The 13339-nt window shown below is 53.7% G+C and overlaps 1 protein-coding gene across 1 annotated transcript in view; it reads left to right on the forward strand.

Annotated features, from left to right (window-relative positions):
* Positions 1 to 222: 222 nt before the first annotated feature.
* Positions 223 to 13339, forward strand: part of Gprin1 (G protein regulated inducer of neurite outgrowth 1) — a 14106-nt gene continuing 989 nt past the window's right edge. Inside the window, exons 1-2 of the mRNA XM_041659953.1 lie at positions 223 to 573; positions 10416 to 13339. The exon at positions 10416 to 13339 is cut by the window's right edge and continues 989 nt beyond it. Of these exons, the coding sequence (XP_041515887.1) occupies positions 10568 to 13324 (2757 nt within the window). The 5' untranslated portion in view covers positions 223 to 573; positions 10416 to 10567 and the 3' untranslated portion in view covers positions 13325 to 13339. The remainder of the gene's footprint in view (positions 574 to 10415) is intronic.

Below are 13339 nucleotides of genomic sequence, written 5' to 3' on the forward strand. Positions count from 1 at the left end.
TTTTATTCCACGACCATTCTGAGGTGATTTAATGCTAGACCCATTTTACAGACCTAGAAACTGAGGCTCAATAAGGTGAGATAAATTGTTGGAGGGCATCCAGGGGGAGGACCAGAGGGTGGGAGGATGCTGCGGGGAGGAAGCAGGAATCCTCCCAGCCCAGGGCGGCCACTCGCGGGAGCGTGGGCAGCAGCGAAACAAAGGGCCGGGGGCGGGGCGGAGGGCGCAGAGGCCGGAAGTGCGGCCGAGGTGGGAAGCGGGAAATCTCCTCGCCTAGGCAGCTGGCAGATCGGGACAACCTGGGTTCCGGGGTCGCCGCCGCCCGTGCTCCCGCGGTGCTCTCAGCTGAGCAGCGGGCGGGCGCGCAGCCCCCCGGGCCCGGGCGGCGTCTGCCGGCCCTCGCGCGCCTCCGCGGCGCCCCCTCCCGGCTCTCGGGTGCGCCCAGCGCGCATGCCCGGGGCGGGGCGCCCAGCCGACCGGGGACAGCGCGGAATCGGGTCCACCCGCCAGCGCGGCCGGGAGCACCGGGGTGGTCTGCGCGGCGGGAACCGGAGCTGCGAGGAGCCTGCGCGGGTAAGCGGCCGGCGCGCGTGGGGCGGCTGGGCGCGCCGGCTGGGATCGCTGTCCAGGGTCCTGGACCGCGCGGGGCTCGGGCTGCGGGGCGGGGGCGGCGGGGCGGGGCGCGGTGGGGCGGGGCCCCGGTGCACTGCCCCGGCCTGTGGTGTGAGCAGGCCGCCCCGCATTCAGCCCCGCTGCCCGCCGCTTTGTTCCGCACCGCGGTGCAGGAGGGGGGCGATTCCCGCCACCGGGGGGAAGGGCTGCTCTCATTGATTCATCCCACCCGTCACACACCCAGTGTAGCACACACTCCTGGACGTGGTCGCACACCGCGATCATGCCTGGGAACCTCATCTTTAGATGAGGCCACAGGTACACACACACACAACCATGGCCCTTGGTCATCCCATCAGATTCACAAACCCGGCCACCTGTACACCCACCCAGGGCACTCAGTGGGGTCTACGCAGTCACAGCACCCATCCTGGATCAAGTCAGCAATACTCAAATCGACACTCAGCTGCCCTGCTCTGGCCAGCTTGTGCTTATGCCCCTTCTGCACCCTACACCTTGGAATAGGTTGTGACCCTTCCGCACACACTCGCTTTGTCTCTTAGCTCTTCTTCAGCCCACACTAGCACATGTCTGCACACCCTTGAACGTCCATTCTTGCCCTTCTGTGGACTGGTGGATGGACAAATGGACAGGTGGTGTGGGGAATGTCTCTCAGAGAAGGCCTTTGTTATAGACTCTGTCACCTGTGGTAGCTTGTCGCTGTGAGGGCACTAGATGAGGGGACAAGTGGCAGAAGCCTGGGGTTTTCAGTCACACTCACAGACATACACAAGCCTTTGTCAGTCTTGTTGCCATAGCAGAAGATGCTTGCAGGTGCCTGGCAGCTCTGGCCCTGGCTGGGGGTGTAGAGATGACTCCAGACTGGGAAGAAATCCTAGAGGGAATGGAAGAGCCAGGCTAGCCCCGCCTCTCTGCCCACAGCTCTGCATTCCCAGGATAGCCCAAAGACAAGGGCCTATGCATACCCTCAGGCTAGCTCTCCCAAGGTGAAACTGTAAGGCCACGTGATGGCAGATGCCCACGCCCACAGGGTCCCCAGTGGCCCCCACAAGGCATAAAAGCACAGGCCATCCTGTGCTCACAGGGTTGACAGACTGGGACCAGGTCCTGGCCCAGACTGGCATGAGCTGGTGCAGTCCCTCCACAAACAGTCCACTTGCTCATTTGCATACCAGATGAGTTGCCCCCTCCCCCATTCCCCTACACGGTCATTTCAGCCTGCTACCTATATGGATCACGCACACCTCCTTATGTCCAATCCAAATATGCAGCCGTGTGTCCATGAGGTGTGCGTGTCCCCAAAGGCATGTGTGTGTATGCAGAGACATTGACTTGCTCTGTGATGCTTTCTGGTTCTATTACCTATGAAGCCCATAGGATTTGAAGGATCTTTGGCCTAGGCCAAAAAGAAAGGGACTTTAGGAGCCAGTGTTTGGACCTGAATTCAGCCCTCCAGAACCCATCCAAAGCCTAACCTCAGCGCTCAGGCTGTGAGAGGGGAGAGGAGGATCCCTAGAAGCTGAAGGTGTACAACAGAAAGACCTTAGTAGTGAAGAACTGACCCTTGAGGTGGTCCTCTGAATTGCATGTGTGCATGAGAATACCCACATTCACACACGCACACAAAGAGGAAGAAAAGAGTCTAGCTTTAGTGTCCAGATGTTGATTGATAGACTGAGAAAAATCCAGGCTTTGAACCCCAGTCTTCCTCCTGACTTCAGGGTCCTCATCTATGGCATGGGATGATAAGGGCCCCCGTTGTCATGGAGTCTACATGGTAAAATGAGCCTGGGGGTTCTGGGTCCAGGGCTAAGCATGAGGTAGGATAGGAGTGGAGATGGTTTCTAGTGGAAGGATAGAGGAAGAGGATGTGAGGCTCCAGGCCTGGGCTGCCTTGGAGTAGTGGCTGGAAGCTACTGAGACTCCTCTCAATTCAGGAAGGATTTCCCCAGCCTTGTAAGCAGCAGATCCTTTGGGGTTTGTCTCTGGCCTTTGGAATGGGAGATTGAGGCTCCCAGAGTGGGAAAACCCACACAAAGTCACAGGACAAGTTAGTGACTAGGTTGGGGCTTGACCCACAAGCTGTCCGTCCCCTGTACTGGGCGCAGTCCCACCTCAGAAGCTGAGAAGCTGGAGCTGGGAACTGGGACGCCAATCTCTTCCTGGCTTTGCAGTAGGGGCATACAAACACCTGGCCATGCCTACCTGCCGGACTTCCCGCTTCCTTCTTGGAGACCAGGAGCATATCTCCTGCCGGACAGGTGTGTGGGCTCTAGAAGCACTTGGACAGAGTTACTTCCTGCTTTTCTTGGCACATGAGTAAGGTGTGAAAACTTAGACACTTGCAGGGCAGGAAGGTAACATACATGAGGAAGTGATGATCAGAGATGAGTGGCAATGGACAGTTAGTATCCAGGGCACCATCGGGAGGGGGGATTGTGGCTACTCGCCTCCTTCAGGACACTCTTCTCAGCACCAGCTGGCTGTTGCTCTGCAGGAAGCATGCCCAGCTTGCCAATTTTTTTTTGTTTGTTGTTGTTGTTGTTGTTGTTGTTGTTTTTCGAGACAGGGTTTCTCTGTGGCTTTGGAGCCTGTCCTGGAACTAGCTCTGTAGACCAGGCTGGTCTCGAACTCACAGAGATCCGCCTGCCTCTGCTTCCTGAGAGCTGGGATTAAATGCGTGCGCCACCACCGCCCGGCTCAGCTTGCCAAATTTTAGTTTGCCAGAATAAACCTGGACATTGGATTTCCACACGGACTCTATCAATGTTTAGATGTTGATGACTTTGCTCCTTTATTTAAAATTGACTTAAGGTGCTAGAGAGGTTTGATCCCCTCCACCCACATAAAGAAAGCTCCAGAGAACCAGAGACAGGAAGGTCCCTGAGCCTAACTGGCCAGCTAGCCTGCCTAATGGGTGAGTCCCAGGTTCCAGTGAGAGATCCTGCCCCCAAAATAAGGTGGACAGCTCCCAAGGAATAAGATCCAAGGTTGACCTTTGGACATATGGACACACACATACACACACAGACATACACGCACAAACATGCACAGACACATATATACACACACAGACACACACACAGACACACACACAGACACACACAGACACACATACAGACACACACAGACACACACACACAGACACACACAGACACACATAAACACACACACAGACACATACACACACATACAGACACACACAGAGACACACAGACATACATGCACAAACACAGAACAGACACACACACAGACACACACAGACACATACACACACATACAGACACACACAGAGACACACACACATGCACAGACACATACACACACATACAGACACACACAGAGACACACACGAACACATAGAGACACATAGACACACACACATATACACACAGACTCATACACACACCTACACACATACAGACACACACAGAGACATACACACATGCACAGACACACACGAACACATATATACACACACAGACACACGCATACATATAGACACACACAGACAGACACACACATACACACACATGCACAAACACACACAGACACATATATACACACAGAGAGAGACACATAGACAAACACAGAGACACATACACACAGAGACACACAACACACAGACACAGACACACACAGACACACAACATACAGACACACACTGACTTAAAAAATAATTTGTTAGCATTGTAGGCCAAACAAGCATGTCCTAACGCCAGATTTTGCTGAATTTTGTCTCTGCTGCAACCATTTCAGACTCAGCCCCCCACCCCCGCCCCCTCCTGGGAGCACAGCTGGGCTCTGACAGGCTGAGTAGATAAAAACAGTCTTTCCATCTACACAGCCTGGCCCTAACGTGCGCAGAACCATGCACACCCCTCATCTACTCTAATTCTCACGACAGGCCTGGTGGGGAGGGAGGCATGAGTCGGTGTGAGTGGTGGGGTTAGTGAGAAGGGCCCTGATGGGAGACTCAGAGCTGCTGACTGGTGAGCTGTCTGCACTTTCTGCCCAGGCCACACGGAGGCAGGGGCTGCTGTGGGGAGACCCCTAGGATGGGCTGGACTACCGGTGTGAATTAAGGGGTAGTAAGGGCCGGGGAACGGCTCCTTTAGCCTTTTCTGACCCTTGCGGGCTGTACGTCCCTCCCTGTGTAATTGCTGGGCAGCTGTTACATTTCTGTGTTCCAAAGGAGGAAACTGGGAAGCACGGCAAACAGACCTTGGTCCTCACTGGAATCTGGGTACTTTCTCTTGGCCATCTGCCCAATCACTCGGGTTTATCATATTCCTTCCCACAGTCCCAAGGACAAGATGGGTCACAAAATCGACCGGAACAATTGTTTTGTTTGGCCTTCGTGTATGTGAAAAATGAGCCAATATTTAAAATATAAAAAATCCATATGTGTGACTTTGCTCAGTGAATTAAGGACCTGGCCACAGAACAGTCACTCACACTTCCTATTTAAAACACAGCAGTGTTTGCTCAGTACCCTTAGGATAGCACCCACCACTCCCACAAGGCCTCTCCCTCCTCTCCGCTCCCTCTCTGATACCAGTTCTGCTCCAGCCTCTCTGGCTTTCTCATGGCTGGCTCCAATGTCAACCTCCTCAGAGGGGCCTTCTTGACCACGTGTCCCGACCAGTGGCCCACTCCTTTGTCCTCACAACATCGCATATCAGAAATGACATCATTTATTTACTACTGGCTTATTACCCTCTCCTCATCCTTTCCCGTATCCCCAGCACATGGAATTTGCAGAGGTGTCCAGTAAGTGTTGCGTTAGTGGGTGCATTCTCATTTGTCAAAGAAGCTGGAACTGGGTGCCGCTACCGCTTTCTAGGATACAGTATTTTTGTCACGACCCCCACTGTGATCCTTCCAGGCACCTTCACTGGAGGGTATTGGGGTCTCTCTTGCTTCGGGACCTTTAGTCATCTCCTTTGCTCTATCCCAACATCACTATTGGTGGGCAAAGTAAACGAAGACAGACTCACGCATGCCGCTCATGTCCGATGCCTGCCTGTCCCCGCAGACTAGGGTTCTTCCATACCCTTGTTTTTATGCTGATGGAATCCAGATCCAAAACTTCAACCACACCCACGTGACTCTTGCACACCCCCCATAAATTAAAAAGGCATCCAGTTTCAGCTCTCCAAAACCGAGGAGCCTATAGTCCTCAGCAAGACTGCCCTCCTGTGTGTCCATCCCTGGGATGACTACCATCACCTCAAGCCTCAGACTTGAGATTTAGGGAACCCAGTGGTGAACAGTTAGGACTCAGCGGGAACCTGAAGCCCAGTCAGGGACTCAGGTTAAATGGACACAGGCAGCCGAGCCATGTTGGCACACACCTTTAATCCCTCACTCGGGAGGTAGAGACAGGCAGATCTCTGTGAGTTCAAGGCTACAGAGTGAGTTCCAGGACAGGCTTCAAAGCTACAGAGGAAGACTGTCTTGAGGAAAAACAACAACAACAACAACAATAACAAAAAAAAAAATGGGCACATGCAGAGTGATAGAAACCTGGGAAGGGGGATATAGGAAGGGGCCATGAGACTCCGGAGGAAGCTGGTGGGCAAAAAAGGCTTCCTGGAGGAGGGAACATTTAAGCTGAGAACCAAAATGTTAATGACACAGTCAGTCTAGGAGGAAAAGATTTTCACAGCAGAGGGTGTGTGGAAGCTGAGACAGGAGGGAATGCCAGCCATGGGTGTGCACAAAGCTCTCTCTCTCTCACTCTCTCTCTTTCTGTGTGTGTGTGTGTGTGTCTGTGTGTGTGTGTCTGTGTGTGTGTGTCTCTGTGTGTGTGTGTGTCTGTGTGTGTGTCTGTGTGTGTGTGTGTCTGTGTGTGTGTGTGTCTGTGTGTGTGTGTCTGTGTGTGTGTGTGTGTGTCTGTGTGTGTGTGTGTGTCTGTGTGTGTGTTGCTTGGATGTGAGAAGAAGTTATAGAAGATAAATACCAACAAAGAAAGGAGGTGACTATACAGGCTTAGACAAGCATTGGGGAGATGACTTCCTCACACAGATCCAGTAGAGGTTTCTCTCACTTTTCTGTTCTTTCAAAACTGTGCAGCCATGCAAAATGGAGTGGGAGCTCCCGTCGCCTCCTCAGGTTCAACACAAAGTGCTCCTGACCTGTTCGTGCTGCCAATCCTGTGGACACAGAAAGTGAGCAGTGCCCAGGAGGATGACCTGACAATGGCTGGGTCATTGGTGTAGGGACCTACAGTTTGAAACTGTTAGTTGGTGGTTTTCTTGTGGTTTGGGGAAGGAACCCACGGCCCTGCACACACTAGGCAATCACTCTAGCTATCTAGGCAATCCACCGAGCTACATCCACAACCCTTTGCTGTTTTTTTAGGATGAATTCCTTCTGTTTATTCTTCTAAGTTAATATAGGGCTGGAGAGATGGCTTGCCAGTTAAGAACACTTAGCACGCTTGCAAAGGACCCCTACTCAGTTCCCAGCATCCGTGTTACAACCACCTGTAATTTCAGTTCCAGGGGGAGGAGTTCCAGGAGGAGGCCTCTGGTCTCCTCGGTTTATGCACACATGCACATATACCCATATGCAGAGAAACACCTGCACATAATTTAAATTGCGCATTTTCATTGACTATAGATGGTGTGCTAGAGATTCCCCATATCATCTCAGATTGACTGAGTCTCCTGATTGCATCCAGAGGCCACAGAGAGTTGCTGACCCACACTGTTTAGGGTTGTACTAAGTACACATTGTGCTATTTAAGCAACCGCAAGATCACCCACAGCATGCGTTTCTCAGGACACACGGCCACTGTCACAGCACGCGTGCAGTGCTCACCTACAACCCGAATTCAGACCCAAATACAAAGAAAGGCTCTTTCACCCTCAGATCCGGGTCTTACTATAGAGAGGCCATCACAATGAAAGTTTCACGAGATTTTATCTTGGAATTTTCTGCCTATAAATAATCCCATGAACACGCACATGGTTTCCCTCAGCCACACGCTCAGAATCCTGGCGGTCATGTTGCCCCTGTCCCTACGTGTCTTTGCTTGCTCAGTCTCTCTCAGGCATCTCTCCTCTTCACTCTACATGTTCCAGTGTCTGTGTGGTGGTCCATGTGGCCGTCTCACATACCCTGGCCATTTCTGACTTCCTCACCACCGGGGGCTCTCCTGTACGATGAGGTACCATCCTGTGTCTGCAGGAATATCCCTGGAAGGGGGCTTGCTAGCTAAATCACTGTGTGTCTTGTAAACACATGTAGAGATTGACAAACACCCTTCCTAGAAGAGTACAGCTGGTTTAATTTCCCAACAAGAATAAGGGGAGTCTGGGTCTAGGGGTAGCGCTGCTGGATGTCAGAAGGCTCATGCAGTGTTTCACATGGCTAATACGTCCTGAGGATTTCCTTCCTGTGTACATGCCTGTTGTTCTTGACGCTGATGTGTGGATGAGAACAGTAAAGTCCCCATTGCTTAGATGTCCTTGTGTGACTGCGTGTGTGTGTGTGTGTGTGTGTGTGTGTGTTATGATTTGTTTTGAAACCAGTTCTTGCAATGTAGCCCTGGCTGACCTCAAATTCAAGCTCCTGCTTTTGTTGTCAAACACTGCGATTACAACTGTGCCATCCCATGGGGCTAGCATTCAATGAACACAGATCTACAGCACAACAGACAGTAACAAGTATTTTGGATTTTAAAAATTCAGGAAAACAAAACTGGGTGTGGTCCCTTTAACCCCAGCACTGAGGAGGGAAAGGTAGACAGAGTTCTGAGAATTTGAGGCTAGCCTGGTCTACATAGAGAGTTCCAAGCCAGCCACACAGTCTACATAGTGAGACTGTCTATATAGACACACAGTGGATGGAGAGTGACATCAACATTGAGGATGATTAGTTTATACAGGATAGATCAGGAAAGACCTCAGAGAGTAAACCATGCAGGACCTGGAGTGAGATGGCTGGTGGAAAGGCCCTGAGAGCGTTGGGTGGTATTTAAGAAACCATGCAGTAGCCCATTGAAGCTAAAACCACACACAGAGAGGGGAGGATGCGAGGAGGGTGGACCAGACCAGAGACAACAGAACCAGCAAATGCAGGGTCTCCAGAGTTACTGTATCTGCTGCTTGTTCGCATCAACTGGGGAGATGCTGAACAGTTCTGAGCAGAAGGTGATCTGCCTGGGGTTTAAGATCCTTCTTCCCACAGCTTTTAAGAATAAACTGGATAGGGGAAGGGAAAGTAAGGGTAATCCAGGTGCAGAGTGTTGACGCATGGGGCCCAGGATGGCAGGGGCCCAGGATGGCAGCCAGGTTTGGATATGTTTTCAAGGCGGATTAATTATATTTCACTGATAGGTGGTTCATGGCCTATGAAAGCCAAGAGAGGCTCTAGAGCAGTGGTTCTCAGCCTTCCTAATGCTGCGACCCTCAAATACAGTGCCTCATGTTTGGCGACCCCAACCATAAAATTATTCCATTGCTGCTTCATAACTAAAATTTTGCTACTGTTATGAATCATAACGTAAATATCTGATATACAGGATAGCTGATACTCAACCTGAAGGGGTTGCGACCCACTGGTTGAGGACTGCTGCTCTAGAGATTCTGGCCTGACCATGGGTAAGATGGTCTGGGGGCCATCACCCCAACACCATCACCAACTCTGCTCATTCTGGCTGCGGCAGGGGTAATGGCAGTTTCTCCTAGGTCCATCTATCTGCCTGCTGGCCCCTTTTCCCAGACGCTCCCCAGGCATCACAGTTTCCTCTCTCCTCGGATCTCCAGCCCAGCAATCCCCCACCTTACCCAGTACTCTGCAGACCACGCCCACCATCGTTCACTACAGCCAATTGCCTTCCACCAGTTCTACAGGTCTCATTTCTGCCTGAAGGACGGACCTTCAGGGCGCATTGCATAGGCCGGGCTATAAGAATGAGGGCGGACCACTTGAATGAGAAGCTGACTGGCTTCCTCCTGGGTCTTGGCCAGCTCCTTTCTCCTTCCAGCGCAACTGCCACACCACCTCAGAGCAGTCTTTGAAAGCTCATGACTGTGTCCTTTCCTTGACAGGCCGTTCACAGCTCCCCTACACAGACATAAACTGGTGGCCTACAGACATGTTTTCTTTGGCCCACATAGTGTTTGGGGTTTTTTATTTAAATCTTGAATTAGTTAGCATCTTTTACATCAAAGTCTGGATTTCTCATTTTCCTATGGCACCAGAGCAAGAGTTCCCAGGTTTCAAGCCTCCGGGACAGCATTTGATCCACCTTCGGAAAGCCATGCACTCTACAATTTGCCAGTTACGCTACCCCCGCCTTGTTTCGTATGCAGCTTGCTTCCCTCATTGAAATGACCCTTCTGGCCCAGTGACATCAAAAGTTTTCAGCCATTGGCCTTGAGAACAAGCGCCTCCCTTTGGGTAGCACGTTGCATGAGATAAGGCTGATGAAGGTGAGGAAACTGTAATGAAGTTGAAAGGTCAGATTGGTCAAGCTGTGAAGGGTCAGTTTGTCTGTCTGTCTTGAGGCTGGGTACTGTGTAGCCCAGCTTGGCCTTGTGCTAGAAATTCTCCTGCCGTGGTATCCCGAGTGCTGGGAGCACTGGCTTCTTAGATAGTTGTTGGGTGTGATGGTGCAGGGAGTGATAGGATTGGGTTCATGGTTTTAGCTGAGGCCTTCTTGACGAGAGGACCAGACAGGGACAGAGAATCCAGGGAGGAGCCTGGACATGGCTGAGTCGTTCCCCCTGGAGTGTGTCCTAAGCCTGAGTCTGTTCTCTCTGTTTCAGAAGCCACAGCTGTCCTGAGCTCAAGCATGGCTCTGAGGGTAGATGATCAGTCCTGAAGACCAACCTGGCTCCAACTGCTTCAGAAGGACTCCAGCCCCCCAAGACCCCTCTGCTTCCCACACAATGGGAGCCTGGGCACTGGGGGCCCGGTCATGAGGGACTGCTGCTCCTCCCCAAAGGCCATCCCTGCACCCCTAAAGCATACCCTTGACCAAAGCCTAGGCATGGACTCCAGACACAGCGGTCCCAGTGGGGCTGGGGAAGGGGCCTCCTGCTCTGAGAGCCCCGCTGGGAACTTAGCCTGCTCCTCTCCTCCCTGCACTCCTCTGCCAGAGACAGTGAGAGGACATGGAGCCTTGATCTCAGGAGCCTCTGAAACAGCTTTGTTTGGGAAGCCAGAGCCCGTGTCCTCAGCAGAAGCTGCTCCTACAACCCCAGAGAACAGAAATCCTGTGTTCTTGGAAAAGATGGATTCCAACTCCTTGAAGCAGGCAGATTCTACTCCCACAGGAAGGGAAGAGGCTGGGTCCTTGAGGAAGGAAGAATCCGTGTTGATGGGAAAGGCAGAGCCTGCAATCTGTGGAAAGGGGGAGCCTGGAACTGTTGGAAGGATGGATTGTGCAACTCCAAGGAAGGAGGATTCTGGGTCCTTGGGAAGAGTAGATCCAATGTGCTCCAGTATGGTGGATACAGCGTCTCCAGAAGGGGAAGAGCCTGTGTCTGTAAGAAAGGGAGAGCCTGTATCCTCGGGCAAAATGGAGCCAAGAAAGGAGGATCCCACATATTCCAAAAGAGAGCACCCTGGGTCTGCAGCAAAGGGAGATCTTGTGTCTTTGGAGAAAAAAGATATGGACCCTCCAGAAAAGGCAGACCCTGCATCCACTAAAAAGGCAGATCCTGGATTCTCAGGAAAGATAACTCCAGGGTCATCAAGCAAGACAGAACTTATATCCTCAGGAACAGTGACTCCTGGGACCAAAAAGGTGAATCCTGTATGTTTGGGGATGGCGGATCCTGCAGCTGTGGGAAATACAGAAACTTTGTCCTCAGCAAAAGAGGACCCTCCCTCCTCAAGAGAGGGTGGGCCTGTGTCTACGAGAATGACAGAAGCAGTATCGGCTGGACAGCTGGGAGGTGTACTTCCGTCAAAGACAGATGCAGCATCTGTGAACAGTCCGGGACCTCCAGGCAGTGCGGACCCAGTTTCCTTAAAAAATGTGGAACTTGTGTCCCCAGTGAAACCAGAACTCTTGTCTTCTGGGCAGGCAGAACGCGTGTCGTTGGTGAAGACAGAAACCCTATCCTCAGGAAGAGAGGACACAAAGTCTTCTAGAAGGGCAGATCACACAACAGTCACAGGAAACATAAAAACATCTCAAAAAGGGAATCCTGAGTCTTCAGGAAAGACAGACCCCATGTCTTCAAGTTCAGGAGATGCCAAGTCTCTGGGGACGTGGGGGTCCCTGTCTGCTGCAAAAGCTGAGACAGCAGCTGAGAGGAAAGGAGACCCACAGTCCTTGGAGAAGGCAAGTCCCACAGCCTCAGAGAAGGCTGGGCCCCTCACTTCCAGCAAGGTGGGCTCTGCAAGCCAGGGAAAGGCGGAAACTGTTCTCTCTAAAGAAGCCGACTCCACGACTTTAGGAAAAGTGGTCCCAACGGCTTCAGGAAAACTAGCTATGGTGTCCCCAGGAAAGGCGGATCTCATGGCCTCAGAAAGAGCAGAAGGCAATACAGCGGCGAAGGCTCCAGAAAAGAGGAATCCTGTGAACTCCACCAGGGTCTCAGGGAGTGCTGAGCCCAAGTCTGGGGTCAAGGTGGTAACCCAGCTTCCGGGTACCACATCCCCGGGAAATGTGGAGGTGCCAACTTTGCAAAAAGAGCAGCCACAGGTGTCTGGGAAGATGGATCCCCCGGGAAAAGTCGACCCCCCTGCGTCTGTGGAACCTGTGTCCCTAGGGAAGGCTGACTCCTCATCTCCATCTCCTAGAAAAGCAGAGTCTCAAACCTCGGCTGAGACCACACCTCTGCCTCTGGAGAAGGCCAAGGCCCCTTTCAGGCCATCCGATGGTACAGCCTGCAGTTCAGCCCAGCCTCTGGGAGATGCCCGGAGCCCCGGGGTCCTGCCAGAGCCAGCGCCCTGTGCCAGCACCAGCCAGAAAGACCTAGCGGCAGCTGCGGCTCAGAAGAGCCCCCGCGCGGAGGGTGCAGCGCCCCCAACAGGGCCACGGACTCGCGACAACTTCACCAAGGCGCCGTCGTGGGACGCGGGAGCGCCACCGCCCCGCGAGGACGCGGGCACACAGGCCGGCGCTCAGGCCAGCGTCTCGGTGGCGTTGAGCCCCATGTCCCCGCAGGACGGCGCGGCCGGCCCGGCCTTCAGCTTCCAGGCGGCACCGCGCGAGCCCAGCCCCTCGCCCGGGCCACCGTCGCGCCGGGACGCGGGCCTGCAGGTGTCGCTGGGAGCCGCCGAGACGCGCTCCGTGGCCACCGGGCCAATGACTCCGCAGACCGCGGCACCGCCCGCCCCGCCGCCCGCCTTCCCAGAGGTGCGGGTCCGGCCCGGCTCGGTGTTGGCGGCCGCCATGGCACCCCAGGAGGCGGCCGAGCCGGTGCGCGACGTGAGCTGGGACGAGAAGGGCATGACGTGGGAGGTGTACGGCGCCTCCATGGAAGTGGAGGTGCTGGGCATGGCCATTCAGAAGCATCTGGAGCGCCAGATAGAGGAGCACGGCCGCCAAGGGGCGCCGGCGCCACCGCCCGCCGTCCGCGCGGGCACAGGCCGTGCAGGCTCCGTGCGCACCGCGCCCGCCGAGGGCGCCGCCAAGCGCCCGCCTGGCCTCTTCCGCGCGCTGCTGCAGAGTGTGCGCCGGCCGCGATGCTGCTCGCGGGCGGGACCCACGGCCGAGTGATCGGTCCCCATTTTT

This window comes from Microtus oregoni, unplaced genomic scaffold, assembly GCF_018167655.1.
Source record: "Microtus oregoni isolate MIOR12 unplaced genomic scaffold, Mior012 000011F_ref0000422, whole genome shotgun sequence".
NCBI classification, from domain to species: Eukaryota; Metazoa; Chordata; class Mammalia; order Rodentia; family Cricetidae; genus Microtus; species Microtus oregoni.